This window comes from Salmo salar, chromosome ssa13 (genome assembly GCF_905237065.1).
Source record: "Salmo salar chromosome ssa13, Ssal_v3.1, whole genome shotgun sequence".
Taxonomy (NCBI): domain Eukaryota; kingdom Metazoa; phylum Chordata; class Actinopteri; order Salmoniformes; family Salmonidae; genus Salmo; species Salmo salar.
In genome coordinates, this window is record NC_059454.1 from 45,416,980 (window position 1) to 45,438,133 (window position 21,154).

Genomic DNA, 21,154 nt, shown 5'->3' on the forward strand with positions numbered 1-21,154 from the left:
TGTTTGAATGGTGTCTGTGAGTATAACAGAACTCATATGGCAGGCAAAAACCTGAGAAGATTCTGTACAGGAAGTGCCCTCTCTGACCATTCCTTGGGCTTCTTGACTTTTTTTATTTAAAACTTAGGATCTTTGCTGTAACGTGACACTTCCTACGGCACCCATAGGCTCTCAGAACCCGGGAAAAAGCTGAATGATGTCGAGGCAGCCCCTGGCTGAAAAACATTAGCGCCTTTGGTAAGTGGTCTATCAGAGGACAATGAGACTGAGGCGCATGCACGAGGCGACCCCATGTTTTTATTTTCTCTCTCTTTGTACTAAAACACAGATTCCCGGTCGGAATATTATCGCTTTTTTACGAGAAAAATGGCATAAAAATTGATTTTAAACAGCGGTTGACATGCTTCGAAGTACGGTAATGGAATATTTAGAATTTTTTTGTCACGAAACGCGTCGGGCGCGTCACCCTTCTTTACACTTCGGATAGTGTCTTGAACGCACGAACAAAACAGAGGATATTTGAACATAACTATGGATTATTTTGAACCAAACCAACATTTGTTATTGAAGTAGAAGTCCTGGGAGTGCATTCTGACGAAGAACAGCAAAGGTAATAACATTTTTCTTATAGTAAATCTGACTTTGGTGAGTGCCAAACTTGGTGGGTGTCTAAATAGCTAGCCCTGTGATGCCGGGCTATCTACTTAGAATATTGCAAAATGTGCTTTCACTGAAAAGCTATTTTAAAATAGGACATAGCGAGTGCATAGAGGAGTTCTGTATCTATAATTCTTAAAATAATTATGTTTTTTGTGAACGTTTATCGTGAGTAATTTAGTAAATTCACCGGAAGTTTGCGGGGGGTATGCTAGTTCTGAACGTCACATGCTAATGTAAAAAGCTGTTTTTTGATATAAATATGAACTTGATTGAACAAAACATGCATGTATTGTATAACATAATGTCCTAGGCGTGTCATCTGATGAAGATCAAAGGTTAGTGCTGCATTTAGCTGTGGTTTGGGTTTATGTGACATTATATGCTAGCTTGAAAAATGGGTGTCTGATTATTTCTGGCTGGGTACTCTGCTGACATAATCTAATGTTTTGCTTTCTTTGTAAAGCCTTTTTGAAATCGGACAGTGTGGTTAGATTAACGAGAGTCTTGTCTTTAAAATGGTGTAAAATAGTCATATGTTTGAGAAATTGAAGTAATAGCATTTCTAAGGTATTTGAATAACGCGCCACAGGATTCCACTGGCTGTTACGTAGGTGGGACGATTTCGTCCCACCTTCCCTAGAGAGGTTAAGGGTGTCAGTTATTTTACGGTTGCAGCCGACGTGTATATTGTTGAGTCGTCAGCGTACAGACACTTTATTCAAGGTCAGTGGAAGGTATTTAGTAAAAACAAAAAACAATAATGTCCCTAGCCTGCTGCCCTGCGGTACACCACACTCAACTGAATTTGCATGCAAGGATTCCATTAACGAAAACCCTCTGTTCTATTACTGAACAAAAATATAAACGCATCATGTAAAGTGTTGGTCCCATGTTTCATGAGCTGAAATAAAAGATCCCAGGAATTTTACAAACACAAAAAGCTTATTTCTGAACAAACAAAAATGGCACAACCCTGTTAGTGAGCATTTCTCCTTTGCCAAGATAATCCCTCCACCTGACAGGTGTGTCATATCAAGAAGCTAATTTAAACAGCATGATCATTACACATGTGCAACTCGTGCTGTGGACAATAAAAGGCCACTCAAAAATGTGCATGTTTTATCATACAACACAATGCTACAGATGTCTCAAGTTTTGAGAGTGCAACTGGCATGCTGACTGCAGGAATGTCCACCAGAGCTGTTGCCAGAGAATTTAATGTTAATGCATCTACCATAAGCCTCCTCCAACATCGTTTTAGAGAATTTGGCAGTACATCTAACCGGCCACACAACCTCAGCTCACGCGTAATCATGCCAGCCCAGGACCTCCACATTCGGCTCCTTCACCTGCGGGATGGTCTGACATGAGCCACCAGGACAGCTGAGGAAACTGTGGGTTTGCACAACTGAAAAATGTTGGCAAAAATGTCAGAAACCGTCTCAGGGAAGCTCGTCTGCGTGCTTGTCATCCTCACCAGGGTTTTGACCTGACTGTAGTTCGGCGTCGTAACCGACTTCAGCGGGCAAATGTTCACCTTCGATGGCCACAGGATAAGTGTGCTCTTCACAGATTAATTACGGTTTCAACTGTACCAGGCAGATGGCGTGTATGGCGCCGGGTGGGCGAGCGGTTTGCTGGTGTCAACGTTGTGAGCAGAGTGCCCCATGGTGGCGGTTGGGCTATGGTATGAGCAGGCATAAGCTACGGACAACGAACACAATTGCATTTTATCGATGGCAATTTGAATACACAGAGATACTGTGATGAGATCCTGAGGCCCATTGTCGTGCCATTCATACGTCGCCATTGCCTCATGATAATGCACGGCCCCATGTCACAAGGATCTGTTCACAATTCCTGGAAAATGTCTGCATACTCAGACATGTCACCCATTGAGCACGTTTGGGATGCTCTGGATCGACATGAACGACAGCATGTTCGAGTTCCCACCAATATCCAGCAACTTTGCACAGCCATTGAAGAGTGGGAAAACATTCCACAGGCCACAATCAACAGCCTGATCAACTCTATGTGAAGGAGATGTCGCGCTGCATTTGGCAAATGGTGGTCAACAGATATTGACTGATCCACACCCCTACCTTTTTCCTAAAGTATCTGTGACCAACAGATGCATATCTGTATTCCCAGTCATGTGAAATCCATAGATTAGGGCCTAATGAATTTATTCAATAATTTCGCTACACCCACAATAACATCTGCTAAATGCGTGTATGTGACCATTAACATTTGATTATATGAACTGTAACTCAGTAAAATCTTTTAAATGTTTGCATGTTGCGATTATATTTTTGTTCAGGTCACCCAATCTGGACAGAATTGGCGCCATATTTACAAAGGACAATTTAAATGTTTCTGTATCTCTTGCTACCTTTGCCCCTAAGCAGTTTGATTGTCTTGTTCTTAAATGTAGGCCTTGGTCATAATAGCCAGCTGACACTAGATACTCCCTTGGCTCCCTCATGTGCTCTTGAGAAGGATCTGAATTGCTATGTAAGTACGGTAAATCTGAACTATTAATTATGGCCAATGTTAATATTGATTAGAGGACGTCAATTGTAGCTAGAATGAAAGATACTTGCTCTAAACTGCGCTAAACTGATAGCCTACACAGCCGAATCCTAAAGATCCATCGAAATCTACCTTGATTGATCTTATTTTGACGAATACTCCAGATAAATGTTGCTAGTGGGGTTTTCCAGCTGGATTTTAGTGACCATTGCCCAGTTGTGTCAGAGATGTGAAAATGCATAAATCTAAGCTTCATGTCATCACTAAGAGGAATTTTAGTGAAAGCTTTTTTACATGATTTTTATTTTAGTGACCTTGATTGCAACTCAGCTATCCCTGAACCTGATTTAGCTTTAAGCTGTTTAACAAATGGCTTCAATACTATTGTAGATAATTATGCTCCCTTCAAAACTCAAGAGTTAAAGGTAGATTGAATGCCTGGTTCACTCCTAAATTATCTGAAGTCATTCCTAAGAGGCCAGGAACACAAGCTTAGGCCCAGATTGCTTCCTCAGTTGCCTAAAATATTGCCAACGTGTAAGACTGATCAAAAAACCTAATCTGATTATGTAACCACTCTTCCTGATCGTAAAGGGAACCTGGCTAAATTCTGAAAAACTGTCAAAACTCTAAAAGGGTTGCACTTCCTTCTCTCTGCCCCATCAAATTAATTCAGACTCTGGCCCCATTAAACAAAAATGCCATCATTGATGCATTTAGTCGGCATTTTATTTCTGCAGGCTCTCTTTTTGAAACAGTGTGACCCTTTCCTCTCAAAGAACGGGCAAAATGCTGATTCAGAAATTTTGCAGATTGACTTAGAAAATGGTAGTCAAGTTTTTGCATTTCGGCACTTCACGGAAAAATTTGCTATAGATACCAAGAAATCCAAAGGGGCTGACTAATTTGAGCCAGGTCTGCTCAAGTGTGCTGCCCCCCTCGTTGCTGGCTCATTAACCCATATGTTAAATCTAACATTGTTATAGGGAAATATTCCTAAAGTATGGAACACAGTGATGCCACTCCATAAGGGCAGGGTTAGTGGAGTTCTGATGATTATCATCTTCAGGTTTCCATGTCAAGCGAAGATTCTCAAATTCTTGGTAAATAAGCAACTTCACTCTATCTGAGCCTGGTATTTTGAATATAAATCAATCTGGGTTTAGGCCAGGGCACAGCACTATCGCAGCAACCACATGAGTTGGTAATGATATTGTCAATGCTTTAGATGCTAAAATGAATTGTGCTGCCTTGTTTGTGAACCTGTCAACAGCATTTGATAATGTTGACCATGTTCATTTATTGAACAAGTTATCCTCGATTGGCCTGGGCTTTGACGTCTGCTCTTGGTTTCATGATCATCTAAGTGACGGAACTTGCCTAGTTAAATGAAGGTTAAATAAAAGAACTCACTCAGGCCATTGTGATTGATGGGGTTAAGACCGAATTTATTGAAGTAGATAAAGGTGTTCCGCAGCGGTCGATTCTAAGACCTGTTATTTTCACCATTTATAAAAATGCTATTGGTCAATCTGTTAAAAGTTGTACATTTAATCTACTGTATATGCGGATCATACTATTATGGACGCTATTGCCCCAACTGTTGACCTCGCTGTGACAAGGATACAGTCAGATTTTGCAGCTGTGCAGGAAACCCTTACTGATATTTAACTCGTGCTTAATACATGAAAAACGAAATACATTCTGTTTTCAAGTTCTCGCAAGATTGGTTCAGATGGATGTCCTCATTCATCGTATGGTTCTATAATTGAATGAGTCTCTGCATACAAATATCCTGTAATTCGGTGTGATTTATTTAGGTAGTTAGCAAATAAACAATTAAGCCAATTTGTGTATTGCTGATTCACAATGTACAGTCGTCGCCAAAAGTTTTGAGAATGACACAAATATTAATTTCCACAAGGTTTGCTGCTTCAGTGTCTTTAGATATTTTTGTAAGATGTTACTATGGAATACTGAAGTATAATTACAAGCATTTCATAAGTGTCAAAGGCTTTTATTGACAATTACAGGAAGTTGATGCAAAGAGTCAATATTTGCAGTGTTGACCCTTCTTTTTCAAGACCTCTGCAATCCGCCCCTGCATGCTGTCAATTAACGTCTGGGTCACATCCTGACTGATGGCAGCCCATTCTTGCATAATCAATGCTTGGAGTTTGTCAGAATTTGTGGGTTTTTGTTTGTCCACCCGCCTCTTGAGGATTGACCACAAGTTCTCAATGGGATTAAGGTCTGGGGAGTTTCCTGGCCATGGACCCAACAGGTCTAGGTTTTGTTCCCCGAGCCACTTATCACTTTTGCCTTATGGCAAGGTGCTCCATCATGCTGGAAATGGCATTGTTCATCACCAAACTGCTCCTGGATGGTTGGGAGAAGTTGCTCTCGGAGGATGTGTTGGTACCATTCTTTATTCATGGCTGTGTTCTTTGGCAAAATTGTGAGTGAGCCCACTCCCTTGGCTTAGAAGCAACCCCACACATGAATGGTCTCAGGATGCTTTACTGTTGGCATGACACAGGGCTGATGGTAGCGCTCACCTTGTCTTCTCCGGACAAGCTTTTTTCCGGATGCCCCAAACAATCAGAAAGGGGATTCAGAGAAAATGACTTTACCCCAGTCCTCAGCAGTCCAATCCCTGTACCTTTTGCAGAATATCAGTCTGTCCCTGATGTTTTTCCTGGCGAGAAGTGGCTTCTTTGCTGCCCTTCTTGACACCAGGCCATCCTCCAAAAGTCTTCGCCTCACTGTGCGTGCAGATGCACTCACACCTGCCTGCTGCCATTCCTGAGCGAGCTCTGTACTGGTGGTGCCCCGATCCCGCAGCTGAATAAACTTTAGGAGATGGTCCTGGCGCTTGCTAGACTTTCTTGGGCTCCCTGAAGCCTTCTTCACAACAATTGAACCGCTCTCCTTGAAGTTCTTGATGATCCGATAAATGGTTGGTTGATTTAGGTGCAATCTTACTGGCAGCAATATCCTTGCCTGTGAAGCCCTTTTTGTGCAAAGCAATGGTGACAGCGCGTGTTTCCTTGCAGGTAACCATGGTTGACAGAGGAAGAACAATGATTCCAAGCACCACCCTCCTTTTGAAGCGTCGTCTGTTATTCGAACTCAATTAGCATGACAGAGTGATCTCCAGCCTTGTCCTCGTCAACACTCACACCTGTGTTAACGAGAGAATCACTGACGTCAGCTGGTCCTTTTGTGGCAGGGCTGAAATGCAGTGGAAATGTTTTTGGGGGATTCAGTTCACTTGCATGGCGAAGAGGGACTTTGCAATTGATCTGATCACTCTTCATAACATTCTGGAGTATATGCAAATTGCCATCGTACAAACTGAGGCAGCAGACTTTGTGAAAATTAATGTGTGTCATTCTCAACTTTTGGCCACGACTGTAGACTAGGGTTCGTGCAGATAGATCTTACGACATTCAGATGAGACTGATGGAAGGTAAAGAATAATTAATGACTGATTGATAACTGAAATGTAACAGATCATTAAATCTAAGAGTTAATTGGGAAGACGGAACTCCTTAAATAAACTTCTCCGTGGTGCCCCAGGTTGAGTTAATGGTTGCATTATTTTATTCAATCACATAATCAATTAAATGTTAGGTAATCGATTTGATAAAATAGCATGCCATCACATTAATTATACTAAAGACACAACACATCCCAGAATTAGTTTCATATGGATTGATTTGAGACTGGTTCAGCCAGCAAGCAGACATCAGCTAGCTAACGTTTGCTAGCTAATTTCCGTGCACATTTCGAATTTCATTAATACTGATTCTACCACTGCTAGATGTACAATTAGGTAGTGAAGACCTGCTCATGAAAAAAACGTCAAATATTAGTTACAGGCTTAGTTTTAAGGTAAGATTAACTCAGACTTGAGGATGTAGGGGGTTCAGTGGACGATGTCATCTTGATTACATTTTCTAATGTTAAGACAGCATATTGTAAACAAAGTTCTTTTTAGCTATCCCATGAGTATTTGCAAGCTAGACAGATCAGTGCAGACTGCTGTCGCGCTATCTGACATGAGACAATGCCGCTTATTAGACTTGGTTTCAATGAGAAAGAAAGATCTGTAACTCACATTCCTATGTGCATTTGGTTGGGTCGTGAACAAAGCTACATATCGCGCCTTTAAAGATGCATAACTGCATATTGCAGTTAACCACAGAAATACTTTGTTTTCTGCAAACAATAGGCCTATATGCTGCTATTCATGTGTAGAGAGGTGTGCCCCTTTCCCCTATCCATTTAGGAGACCCATGTTGGCTCAAGAGAACCCCTAGAGGGAAACATTCTGTATAGCCATTAGCAGTGTGCCTACAAATCTTCAGTGTTCATATGCATAATCTCAACCAGACCTGTGTTCAAATGGCATTTGTTTTCTTGCAAATGCTTAGCTGTGTTTGATTGAGCTTGCCTGGCACAACAGAACCAATTGAATAGTTCCAATTCTTTGGTACTCTGGGCCGATGGTACTTTGGTACTGGGTGGGACTTTGGTACTTTGGTACTCTCAATCCAATGCTAAAGCATTTAAAAGGAAACAAATACCAATTGAACCCAGCTGTGATCTCAACAAAATAAATTACACATCATCGTCATGAGGGCCCTCAAATCCTCAAAAAGTTCAGCACTGCCCTCGATCGCATGGCGCTACAGAGGGTGGTGCGCACAGCCCAATACATAATTTGGCTGAGCTCCCTGCCATCCAGGACCTCTATATTAAGCTGTGTGAAAGGAAGGCCCGGAAAATCGTTAAAGACGCCAACCACCCAAGCCAGACTGTTCTCTCTGCTTCCGCAAAGAAAGTGGTACTGGTGCATCAATTCTGATACCCAACAGGCTCCTGAACAGCTTCTATCCCCAAGCCTTAGGACTGCTAAATAGCAAACAGAATGGCTTCACGCACTATCGGAGTTTACCCTCGTTATATTTTTGCACTGGTCTCTATGCACTCACAGGACTCTATACACACACACACACAACATGCAGACACATTTATACTGACTCTACACACACACACACACAATTTATGCTGCTGCTACTCTGTTTATCATATCTTCTGATATAGGGGTAGTCACCTTACCCCTATACATATCTACCTCTATTACTCAAGTAGCCCTGTACATTGTTAATATGGTACTGGTACTGACCCTGTATATAGTCACCTTCCCCCTATACATATCTACCTCCATCACTCCAGTATCCCTGTCACCTTACCCCTATACATATCTACCTCTATTACTCCAGTATCCCTGCACATTGTTAATATGGTATTGGAACTGACCCTGTAAATATTCAGAATGTTTAATAGTCACTGCAGGGTACAATGAAAATCGATAGGGGTAGTAGCGGGGGGTACGTCGATAGGGGGAATAGTGGGGGTACGTCGATAGGGGGAGTAGTGGGGGGTAGTAGCAGGGGAACGTTCATAGGGGAAGTAGCGGGCGAGGGGGTAGTAGCAGGGGAACGTCCATTGGGGATGGAGCGGGGGGAACGTCCATAGGGGGAGTGGTGGGGGGGGAACGTCCATAGGGGGAGTTGCGGGGGGAAACGTCCATAGGGGATGGAGCGGGGGAACGTCCATAGGGGATGGAGCGGGGGAACGTCCATAGGGGGAGTAACGGGGGAACGTCCATAGGGGGGAGTAACGGGGGAACGTCCATAGGGGGAGTAACGGGGGGGAACGTCCATAGGGGGAGTAACGGGGGGGAACGTCCATAGGGGGAGTAACGGGGGAAACGTCCATAGGGGGAGTAACGGGGGGGAACGTCCATAGGGGGAGTAGCAGGGGAACGTCCATAGGGGGAGTACGGGGGGTAGTAGCGGGGGAACATCCATAGGGGGAGTAGCGGGGCGAGGGTGGAGCAGGTAGCCAACTATTCAGCAGTCTAATGGTCTGAGGGTAGAAGCCATTGGACAGGCTCATTTTTGCCATGATGTTCCTGTACTACCCGTGTCTAAATGATTGAAGCGAGGGGAACAAGGCATGGCTTGGGTGGCTGATGATCATACTGGCATTTCTGTGACACCTGGTGTTGTCCGTGTCCTGTAGGCCAGGCAGTGTGCACCCAACGGAGCGTTCGGCTGCACGTATCACCCTCTGGAGTGCCTTGTGTGGAGCTGTAGTTGCCGTATCAGGTTGTGATGCAGTCCGACAGTGTTCTCTCCGTGGTGCTCCTGTAGAAGACTGTTTGGGACTTTGGGGACAGGCCAAATTTCTTCAGCACCCTGAGGTTGAAGAGTTGCTGTCGTGCCTTCTTCACTACGGTGTCCGTGTGGTCAGACCATTTCAGCTTCTCCGAGATGTGTACCCCGAGGAATTTGAAGTTATTGACCATCTCCACAGCGGCCCCGTTGATGAGGATCAGTGTCGAGGAGGTAATGTTGCCTACCTTCACCACCTGGGGACGGCCTGCCAGGAAGTTCAGGACCCAGTTGCATAGGGACGAGTTCAGACCCAGGGCTGTGAGCTTTTTGTAATGAGCCTATAGGGCACTATGGTACTGAAGGCCGAGCTGTATTTGTTGAACTTACATACGTCCTCAGTGGAGACAGTGTGTAGCCCACGTTGTCATCAGGGGCTCTCCTCAGCAGCTCAGGGTCATTGTGCTCAAATCTTGAGAAAAAGGTCTCCAGCTCGTCTGGTAGGTTGACGTTGGTGACCGTGATTCTCTCGTGTTCTTATTTCTATTTCTTGTGTGTTTGTGTTCTACCTTGTCATTTTTGTGTTACATTGATATTGATTACTACATTGTTGGGTTTGGAGCTTGCAAGAAAGGCATTTCACTGTACACTTGAAACATTATTATGACGACAATGGTGGTGTCCACCTAGATAAAACAGAAAAATGGAGCTGACAAATTGTTCCATTCTGATGCATAGGGGATATATGACATCGGCGTATTTGCTGTTATATTATCTATGGGTGTCCACTCACGTATCTCGGCCAGCCAGGTCTTGAGCTCTTCCATGGTGGCCTTGAGCCGGGTCTCCTCACGGCTGACCTGCAGGCGGCAGCGGGGGTGGAAAATGTAGTACGGGTCTACCGTCTCCAGCTTGATCTTCATGCTCAGCTGTTGCAGCACCGACAGGAAGTTAATCATGAAGCCGTCCGTGGACACCAGCTTGTCGTCCGTCTGCGAAAGTAGGGGAGGAGGTGGGAGGGAAAGATATTAAATATAATATGAAATAAAGAACTGCTCAATAACTCCCTTATTAGTTCTGTTATTTAAGGAGTGGGGCAGTCCCACTCCTTTGATATGCATTTGTATTTGTTTCCGATAGGACAGTGAAAGAATGACAGCAAAGGTGGGGGGGATAGCAGTGTGTGCTAGAATAGCAGTGGGTCTCTTCAGACTTTTTGGCCAGACATTCTAGCTTGAAATGTTCGCATTAGAAACCCTCAATAGAGATGCTTTAAAGATTAAATTAAAATAGGCTAGGATCACTAAACTTTAAGCCTTTTACCTGCATCTGGGCTTTCTTCACATTGCGGTTGACCAGAGCTGCCATGTAGTTGAGCGCTACCTCTCTTGTCTCTCCATTTAATAGGATGTTGTGGAGAATTTTAAACAAGTCACACTGACAAAGAAACATGTAAAAAGTATTATGTCATGCCAACTTGAAGGAAGTATACTAAAAGTCAAAATAAAAGTCATTTATTCCTGAATTGTTCTCGGCACACTGGTGCTCCTAAATAAAAAGTAAAATGGTCGCACTGTACAGCCGTGCCAGGTGGGTGGGACTTACCCGGGCTGACTCCAGGTAGTGCTGCAGGGTTTGGCTACCCACGCGAGTGTTCTCCATGGTGATGGCTGGGCCTGAGAAGTACTTGTCACCCACTTTGGTCTGAGTAGGAAAAGTAATTTTTTTTGTTGGTAAAATATAATGGCAACATAATTCTGGAAGCAATATGATATAAACTTGTCATGGTCATTCGTATATCTGTGAGCATTTAAAAAAAAAAGCATTTTGTGAAGTAAACTTAGGCAATACAACAGGAACCACCAGAAAGATGTAAACAATCAGCAAAATTGGTAAATTCACAAAATTCCAAGGGACAAGCAGTGCTGCTGGGCTACATTCCTTTTCATCTTTTGGCCACATTGCATTGAGTCACACAAGCACACATTCATCTAGCTCCAGGGTGAAATTTCCTCAATGTACAGATTTAGGATCAGCTTCCTCTCCCACAATTCTAACCTTAACCATTAGAGTAGAAAATGCAATACTGACCCAGGATCAGCATCTAGGGGCAACTTCACTCTACCCCTATTACTCACGTCATCCTCTGCAAAGACCGACAGACTGAAGAATGCTCCCAGGAAGGACAGTCTCTGAGCCTCTCGGCCCATCCCCGGGCCCAGAGACTTGGGACACCACAGGGGCAGAGATGTCATCTGGACAGGACACACACGAGACAGGCGCAAACTCAGCAAAAAAAGAAACTCACTTTTTCAGGACACTGTCTTTCAAAGATAATTCATAAAAATCCAAATAACTTCACAGATCTTCATTGTAAAGGGTTTAAACACTGTTTCCCATGCTTGTTCAATGAACCATAAACAATTAATGAACATGCACCTGTGGAACGGTCGTTAAGACACTAACTGATTACAGACGGTAGGCAATTAAGGTCACAGTTATGAAAACATAGGACACTAAAGAGGCATTTCTACTGACTCTGAAAAACACCAAAAGAAAGATGCCCTGGGTCCCTGCTCATCTGCGTGAACGTGCTGCAAGAAGGCATGAGTACTGCAGATGTGGCCAGGGCAATAAATTGCAATGTCCGTACTGTGAGACGCCTAAGACAGGGCTACAGGGAGACAGGAAGGACAGCTGATCGTCCTTGCAGTGGCAGACGACGAGTAAAAACAGGTACAGGATGGCATCAACTGCCCGATTTACACCAGGAACGCGCAATCCCTCCATCAGTGCTCAGACTGTTCACAATAGGCTGAGAGAGGCTGGACTGAGGGCTTGTAGGCCTGTTGTAAGGCAGGTCCACACCAGACATCACCGGCAACAACATCACCTATGGGTACAAAACCACCGTCGCTGGACCAGACAGGACTGGCAAAAAGTGCTCTTCACTGAAGAGTCGAGGTTTTGTCTCACCAGGGGTGATGGTTGGATTCGCGTTTATCGTTGAAGGAATGAGCGTTACACCGAGGCCTGTACTTTGGACCTGTTGGTCCCAGACCCTCCAGAAATGTCCGGCAACTTGCAGGTTCCTTGGTGGAAGAGTGGAGTAACATCTCACAGCAAGAACTGGCAAATCTGGTGCAGTCCATGAGAAGGAGATGCACTGCAGTACTTAATGCAGCTGGTGGCCACACCAGATACTGACTGTTACTTTTGATTTTGACCCCCCCTTTGTTCAGGGACACATTATTCCATTTCTATTAGTCACGTCTGTGGAACTTGTTCAGTTTATGTCTCAGTTGTTGAATCTTGTTAAGTTCATACAAATATTTACACGTAAAGTTTGCTGAAAATAAACGCAGTTGACAGTGAGAGGACGTTTCTTTTTTTGCTGAGCTAACACGGTGACTATTACATTACTAAGCCATACTTGCTTGGTAACGGCAGTCACCAATACCACAACCCTGACAATTCAAATTGCATGTGACCTGTACAACACCCCTTCACAATGTGAAACAATGTTTGTGTTTTCTGCATACTGTAGATCTTTGTAACGCAATCCAGCCCAAGCTCAAAGTAGGATGAGGACACCACCTATGCTTATTTCTCACCAAGGTTCTATTACGAATGGAATTGCCTTACATCATGGTTCGCACTGATTTCAAACTCTGATTGGCACGATTCTAGTGTCGCTAAAAACAGTATAAGCTTACAGTGCCTTCGGAAAGTATTCAGACGCCTTGACTTTTCACTTTTTAGGTTAAAGCCTTAAATTATAATCCCTCAGCAATCTACACACAATAACCCATAATGACAAAGAGAAAACCCATTTTTAGAAGTGTTTGCAAAAAACCCCCAACATATTTACATAAGTTCTCTGACCATTTTCTGTGAGACTCGAAATTGAGCTCAGGTGCATCCTGTTCCCATTGCTCGTCCTTGAGCTGTTTCTACAACTTGATTGGAGTCCACCTGTGGTAATTTCAATTGATCGGACATTATTTTGGAAAGGCACAAACCTGTCTATATAAGGTCCCACAGTTGACAGTGCATATCAGAGCAAAAACCAAGCCATGAAGGAATTGTCCGTAGAGCTCCGAGACAGGATTGTGAGAAACAAGATTCTCTGGTCTGATGAAACCAAGATTGAACTCTTTGGCCTGAATGCCAAGTGTCACATCTGGAGGAATCCTGGCACCATCCCTACAATGAAGCATTGTGGTGGCAGCATCATGCAGTGGGGATGATTTTCAGCGACAAGAAGACTAGTCAGGATCGAGGAAAAGATGAACGGAGCAAAGTACAGAGAGATCCTTGATGAAAACCTGCTTCAGAGCGCTCAGGATCTCAGACTGGGGCAAAGGTTCACCTTCCAACAGGACAACGAACCTAAGCACACAGCCAAGACAACGCAGGAGTGGCTTCAGGACAAGTCTCTGAATGTCCTTGAGTGGCCCAGCCAGAGCCAGGAGTTTAATGCGATCGAACATCTCTGGAGAGACCTGAAAATAGCTGTGCAGGAACACTACCCATCCAACCTGACAGAGCATGAGAGGATCTGCAGAGAAGAATGGGAGAAACTCCACAAATACATGTGTGCCAAGCTTGTAGCGTCATACCCAAGAAGACTCGAGGCTGTAATCGCTGCCAAAGGTGCTTCAACAAAGTATAAATACCTATGTAAATGTGATATTTCAGTTTAATTTTTATAAATTAGCAACAAAAAAAAACTATTTTTGCTTTGTCATTATGGGGTATTGTGTGTAGATTAATTATGATTTTTTTTCTTTTAATACATTTTAGAATAAGGCTGTAACCTAAAAATGTGGAAAAAGTCAAGGGGTCTGAACACTTTCTGAAGGCATATATTCCTTATTTATGCATACGGGGATTTTGTCTATGTCCCAAAGGGCACACAATTTCCTTTATGATGCAATACTTCTGAACCCAGCACTATGGGACCTAGTGAAAAGTAGTGCACTACAAAGGGAATAGGGTTCCATTTTGGGACGCAGCCTTTGTCTTCCCATGGGGAAGAAGAGTCAACACCTTGGATTATGAGGTGCTATGGAGGAGATTGTTAGCTAATTCTAAGGGGTGTAACGGTGAACCTATGGTTCGGGTATGTATTGTGGTTTTGGGGTCACGGTTCGGTTTTGGTACAGCGGAAAAATTTAATGTCAACAGTTATTGTAGTTAACTTATGTTTATTTAAGAAAATACAAAGTGTTGATAATCCTAATTCCATATGGTTATGAGTCATAATGCCTGATGAGAGCACAATCAAGAATACCAACACTTTGAATATTTTTACATGAAAAAACAAACAATTACTCAACACTAAAATAAATTGCAATATGCATGTGAAATGAATATGTAAACATGGCTATGACATTGTATTGGCCTGTGCTATAATGTTTGCTACCAAAGAAAAATATGCACATTTGTGTGACTCTCAAAGGGCTGATTCTTTAGCACCGTACTTCTACTTTCCCACTCTGGGGTAATGAGATGTCACTGTTAAGTAGCACTGTAGCCCTGGAGGTCCATCCATCTGTAGTAAGCGCAACACACGGTGCATTGGCCAATTCATTGGCAACTTCGATTTTGCTTGATTATATAGAGCGGGTAGTACCAGTTTGCTGAAATGGGTACGAGAGGGCGAAGTTTGTATCGTGGCTCGCGCACTTTCACGAGGTGCTGAAACCCCCTATTCTTCTCAACCACTGAGAATGGGCGCATATCCACGGCTATAAACATACCTATCGCTCTTGTAATTTCTTTGGCCCGGTCAGAATCAGCTGCAAAGGGCTGCTTAAATGTATGGGGAAGGTGTATTGTGTGGTGGTTGTTTTGCGTTTCTGTCGTGGTAGGAATACTGGGGTGATGTCGGCGTAAATGTGACATGTTTGAGGTCTCTCTGTCCATCGCCGTAGTAATCTACTGGGAAGCCAAAATGTTCCCAAACGGAAGAATTAAACGATGATGGATAATTCTCCTGGTTCATCTACCTCACCACTCGCCATCGTACAGAACAAGTTTCCGGCTGCACCTCACAAAAGGACAGCTTGAAGTGCGACAATTAAGATTTTAATTCCAACGTGCTCATAGGCTCTAGTTGTTTTAACGGAATAGCCTGAAATGTTTTCTCAGATCAGATTTACTCAAGAAGCATACAATGCAGCGAAGGCATAGCCTATAGGCCTAGTGTTTAATTTTTTGATGTATTAATTCATGTTCACAGTGTGGACCTAACCGAGGTCCCTGTACCGAATGGTTTGGTATGAAAAAAAGTACCTTTAAACCCCTACAAATTATGTAATAGATGAAGAGACAAGAAAGATGTCTCAGTCTCTCCGAACATACTCACCAAATTGCAAATGGGGTGAGTCTTCCCAAACTTTATCTCACAGAGCTCAGCTAAGGCCTGTAGAAAACAAAACCCGTTGTAAGTGAACGTTCAATAAACACCCATCCAAAACACCCACCCAACATTGACCATTGACTGTTAAATGACCATATTCAAATGTGATCTTCAATTAAGTTTCCGTCCCCTGGTGTAAAAAAAAACAAAAAAAACACCCGATGTCATCTTATGACAGGTGTGACCTGGTGTGTAAAAATGTCCAATTATGTTGTTACCCAGCCTTGAGTTTGAGTACTGGGAGCCATAGAAATATAATTACTAGCCCCTCAGACCACGGCAATTTGAATGGAACACACGTGCACACTCAATATGGCAACCGGTCCACCAATAACAGAACCATTGACTTCAATGGGAAAATTCCCATTCTTGAATATATATTTCTATGGTGGGAGCCTAAAAGGTTCGCTCAGGGTTTACTGGCTTGTCACGCTAGCAGAGGTTCAGCCACGCCGGGAACATAATCCATTTGGCACATCTCAACCCCCCCCCCCCCCCAATCAGTTAAATAGACAGGCTCTCTCACAGGCTGCACTACTTCTCCGCTGCCACCTTACCATGAGGGGGAATTTAAAGTTGTCACTGTCGAAGGAACATTCTTTCACAGCCAGAGCCAGCCCTTGAAGGACTGGAACAAAGATCTGAAAGACCCATAAGAGCAGGTGAGCAAATGAGGATTGCACAACAGTAAAGATAGCTGAAAATCAACATGGTGAAATGTACAGGATAACTTGGTATAATAGGGGGAGAAAATCTTCTGCATTTCACATGGTTTTTCTCAAATGTTTGATTGAATTCTCAATTACCAAATGTTTTCTAATTGACCTTTAAATGATCAGTCTTACCTTCTACTAGCTTGGACAACATCACACTAATAAAAGCATAGTCTGTGTGTGTCATTCGGTCTGTCGGTTGAGCCCACCTGTCTGAAGACCTCCTCCTGGTGGGTCATGCGGGCCAGCTCCTGGATAAAGCCACACGGCAGGTTTCGGCACAGCATGTAGGGCACCAGCAGGGACTGCTGCAGGGGGCTCCTGAGTGGAGGGGCAAGGGGAGGAGGAACGCTTTTACTCAGAAACACAACATACCTGAACCCTGTCACCTGGCCAAATACTATTTTGAGAGCAAATTAGGAGCGTATTTTGAATAAGAATATTGGCATTGTATTTTTGTTTTCTACCATTTAACAATTGGCAGAACAGGCATTCTAACAAAAGTCTATTTTATACTGTACGTATGTTTGCGCCAAGTTACTAAAAGCGTCGAGTTACTATACCGAAAAGAAAGAAAAAAATTCAAGAGCAGCTTTTTCCATCTTCATAACACCGTAAAAATCTGAAACTTTGTAAGAAACTAATCCATGCTTTCGTCACTTCAAGATTAAACCACTGCAATGCTCTACTCTCCAGCTAGCACTAAATAAACTACCGCTAGTGCTAACTACATCTGCTAGAATCTTGACTAGAACCCCAAAATGATCATCTAAATATCATATTACTACTCCAGGGCTAGCCACTCTACACTGGCTTGATGTTACGGCTGATTAAGGTTTTACTGCTAACCTACAAAGCATTACATTGACAAGCTCTTACCCATCTCTCCGATTTGGTCCTGCCGTACATACCAACATGTATGCTGCAGACAAGACGCAGGCCTCATTATCCCTAGAATTTCTAAGCAAACAGCTGGAGGCTGGGCTTTCTCCTACAGATCGCCATTTTTGTGGAATGGTCTACCTATCCATGTGAGAGACGCAGACTCGGTCTTAACCAATAAGTCTTTACCAATGATTGAACAGTCTGGCCAAAAGGTGCTAATATGAACGGCAAGGCATTGGAGTGACAAACCACCCTTGCAGTCTTTGCCTGGCCGACTCCTCCGCTCTCCACTGGGATTCTCTGCCTCTGACCCCATTACGGGGGCTGAGTTACTGGTTTGCTAGTGCTCTCCCATGCCGTCCCTAGAAGGAGTGCATCACGTCTTGCCAGGCTTTTTTCACTATACTCAATGTCAGTGACTACCCACTCAAGTTATCTTCCTGTTCGGTCTCGCGTCCCTCGGGCTCGTGTGGTGGGGGAGATCGAGGGCTGTACGCTGCCTTATCTCAGGGTAGTAAGTTTGTCTGTTGATATCCCACTGGTGGTGGGAGGCTGTGCTTTGGCAAAGTGGGTGGGGTTATATTCTGCCTGGTTTGTCCTGTCCAGGGGAATTGTCAGAGTGGACCACGGTGTCCCCCCACCCCCGTCTCAGTCCCCAGTATCTATGCTGCAAAAGTTTACACAATATATACAAAAGTACGTGGACACCCCTTCAAATTAGTGGATTCGGCTATTTCAGCCACACCCGTTGCTGACTTGAATGAAATTGAGCAACAACGTGTAGAGCTTAAAAATAGTCTGTCCTTGTTTGCAACACTCACTACGGTGTTCCAAACTGCTCCTGGAAGTAACATCAGCACAAATGTTCGCTGGGACATTCATGAAATGGGTTTCTTTGGCCGAGCAGCCGACAGAAAGATAAGATCACCATGCGCAATGCCAAGCGTCGGCTGGAGTGGTGTAAAGCTCGCTGCCATTGGACTCTGGAGCAGTAAAACGCATTCTCTGGAGTGATGAATCACGCATCACCATCTGGCAGTCCGACGAGCGAATCTGGGTTTGGCGGATGCCAGGAGAACGCTACCTGCCCCAATACATAGTGCAAACTGTAAAGTTTGGTGGAGGAGGAATAATGGTCTGGGGGCTGTATTTCATGGTTCGGGCTAGGCCCCTTAGTTCCAGTGAAGGGAAATTTTAACGCTACAGCATACAATGACATTCTAGACGATTCTGTGCTTACAATTTTGCGGCAACAGTTTAGAGAAGGCCCTTTCCTGTTTCAGCATGACAATGCCCCTGTGCACAAACAAGGTTCATATAGAAATGTTTGTCAAGATCGGTGTGGAAGAACTTGACTGGCCTGCACAGAGCCCTGACCTCAACCCCATCAAACACCTTTGGGATGAATTGAAATGCCGACTGCGAGCCAGGCCTAATCGCCCAACATCAGTGCCCGACCTCACTAATGCTCGTGGCTGAATGGAAGCAAGTCCCCATAGCAATGTTCCAACATGTAGTGGAAAGCCTTCCCAGAAGAATGGAGGCTGTTATAGCAGCAAAGGGAGGTCCAAATCAATGCACATGATTTTGGAATGAGATGTTCAACGAGCAGGTGACCACATACTTTTGGTCTTGTAGTGTATGTGCCGAGGGGCTACGGTCAATCAGTCATATCTGATGTATTTCTTCCATGTGATCTTAAGGTTGCTACCTCGATTTCTCCAATCTTTCGCTCTTCCTTCCCGGAGGACCTGAGCCCTAGGACCATACCTCAGAACTACTTGGCCACTCCTGACTGTCTTCATCCCCAGTCCACCTGGTTGGGCTGCTGATCCAGTTTCTGCTGTTCTGCCTGCGGCTATGGAACCCTGACCTGTTCACCAGATGTGCTACATTATTGTGCTGCTGACCCAGTTTCTGCTGTTCTGACTGCAGCTATGGAACCCTGACCTGCTTCTGCCTCTCACTATACTATGAAACAAAGATAAATTATATAAAGGATGATAGTAAAAAGCATTGGAGCACCTTCAATGAGATTTTGGGCAAAAAGGCAAACTCAGCTCCAACATTCATTGAATCAGATGGCTCATTCGTTACAAAACCCACTGACATTGCTAACTACTTTAATGATTTTTTAATTGGCATGATTAGCAAACTTGGGCATGACATGCCAGCAACAAATGCAGACACTACACAATACCAGTCAAAAGTTTGGACACAGCTACTCATTCAAGGGTTTTTCTTTATTTGTATTATTTTCTACACTGTAAAATAGTGAAGACATCAAAACTATGAAATAACAAATAAGTAATCATGTAGTAATCCCAAAAAGTGTTAAATCAAAATATATTTTTGATTATTCAAAGTAGCCACCCTTTGTCTTGACAGCTTTGCACACACTTGGAATTCTCTCAACCAGCTTCACCTGGAATGCTTTTCCAACAGTCTTGAAGGAGTTCCCACATATGCGGAGCACTTGTTTTCTGCTTTTCCTTCACTCTGCGGTCCAACTTACCCCAAACCATCTCAATTGGGTTGAGGTCGGCGGATTGTACAGGCCAGGTCATCTGATGCAGCACTCTGTCACTCCCCTTCTTGGTCAAATAGCCCTTACACAGCCTGGAGGGGTGTTGGGTCATTGTCCTGTTGAAAAACAAATGATAGTGGGACTAAACGCAAACCAGACGGGATGGCGAATTGCTGCAGAATGCTGTTCTATGCCTGAATTTTAAATAAATCAGTGTCACCAGCAAAGCACCCCCACACAATTACATCTTCTCCTCCTCCATGCTTCACGGTGGGAACGACACATTCGGAGATCATCCGTTCACTTACTCTGCGTCTTACAAAGACACGGCGGTGGTAAGCAAAAAGCTCAAATGTTGCATCATCAGACCAAAGGACATATTTCCACCAGTCTAATGTCCATTGCTTGTGTTTCTTCTTCTTATTGGTGTCCTTTGGTAGCGGTTTCTTTGTAGCAACTCGACCATGAAGGCCTGATTCATGCAGTCTCCTCTGAACAGTGCATGTTGAGATGTGTCTGTTACTTGAACTCTGTGAAGCATTTATTTGGGCTGCAATCTGAGGCTGGTAACTCGAATGAACTTATCCTCTGCAGCAGAGGTAACTCTGGGTCTTCCTTTCCTGTGGCGGTCCTCATGAGAGCCAGTTTCATCATAGCACTTGATGGTTTTTGCGACTGCACTTTAAGAAACTTTCAAAGTTCTTGACATTTTCCAGATTGACTGACCTTCATGTCTTAAAATAATGATGGACTGTCGTTTCTCTTTGCTTATGTCAGCTGTTCTTGCCATAATATGGACTTGGTCTTTTACCAAATAGGGCTATATTCTGTATACCACCCCTACCTTGTCACAACACAACTAATTGGCTCTGTGACGTAGAAGTCCGTCACTCCCCGCGGGCAGCATTTGGTATTTTAACGCACGCACACATTCATCACTCCTCCCTGCTCCATTATCAGATAAGTTAACAATGTTGGTCGACACACAAGTTAACTTCTCTATCTTAGTACATACATTTCACACTTACGTCAGTAACCGATTAGGGTATAAAGAAATAAGCAGACAATGTTAATATTTAATATAAGCAATATTTATTATACTTAGATGTTATGGATGAGCGCGTTGTTTGTCCTGTTCCTCTCTCTCTCCATCTCTGTAGATTCCGGGTATGCTGGATAAGGACCCGAGCTAAGGGAATTGGGCTTACTTTGTAGTGCCTGT

General features: G+C 43.8%; 1 protein-coding gene across 7 annotated transcripts in view; it reads right to left on the reverse strand.

Annotated features, from left to right (window-relative positions):
• LOC100380420 (ubiquitination factor E4B, UFD2 homolog (S. cerevisiae)) overlaps nucleotides 1-21,154 on the reverse strand; it is a 93,670-nt gene that overhangs the window by 25,907 nt on the left and 46,609 nt on the right. For all 7 annotated transcript variants that reach the window (XM_014135593.2, XM_014135591.2, XM_014135590.2 and 4 more), the window contains 7 exons: nucleotides 16,730-16,841; nucleotides 16,365-16,448; nucleotides 15,754-15,810; nucleotides 11,519-11,635; nucleotides 10,986-11,084; nucleotides 10,704-10,817; nucleotides 10,174-10,372 (listed from right to left, as the gene is read on the reverse strand). In XM_014135593.2, coding sequence (XP_013991068.1) covers nucleotides 10,174-10,372; nucleotides 10,704-10,817; nucleotides 10,986-11,084; nucleotides 11,519-11,635; nucleotides 15,754-15,810; nucleotides 16,365-16,448; nucleotides 16,730-16,841 — 782 coding nt within the window. The remainder of the gene's footprint in view (nucleotides 1-10,173; nucleotides 10,373-10,703; nucleotides 10,818-10,985; nucleotides 11,085-11,518; nucleotides 11,636-15,753; nucleotides 15,811-16,364; nucleotides 16,449-16,729; nucleotides 16,842-21,154) is intronic.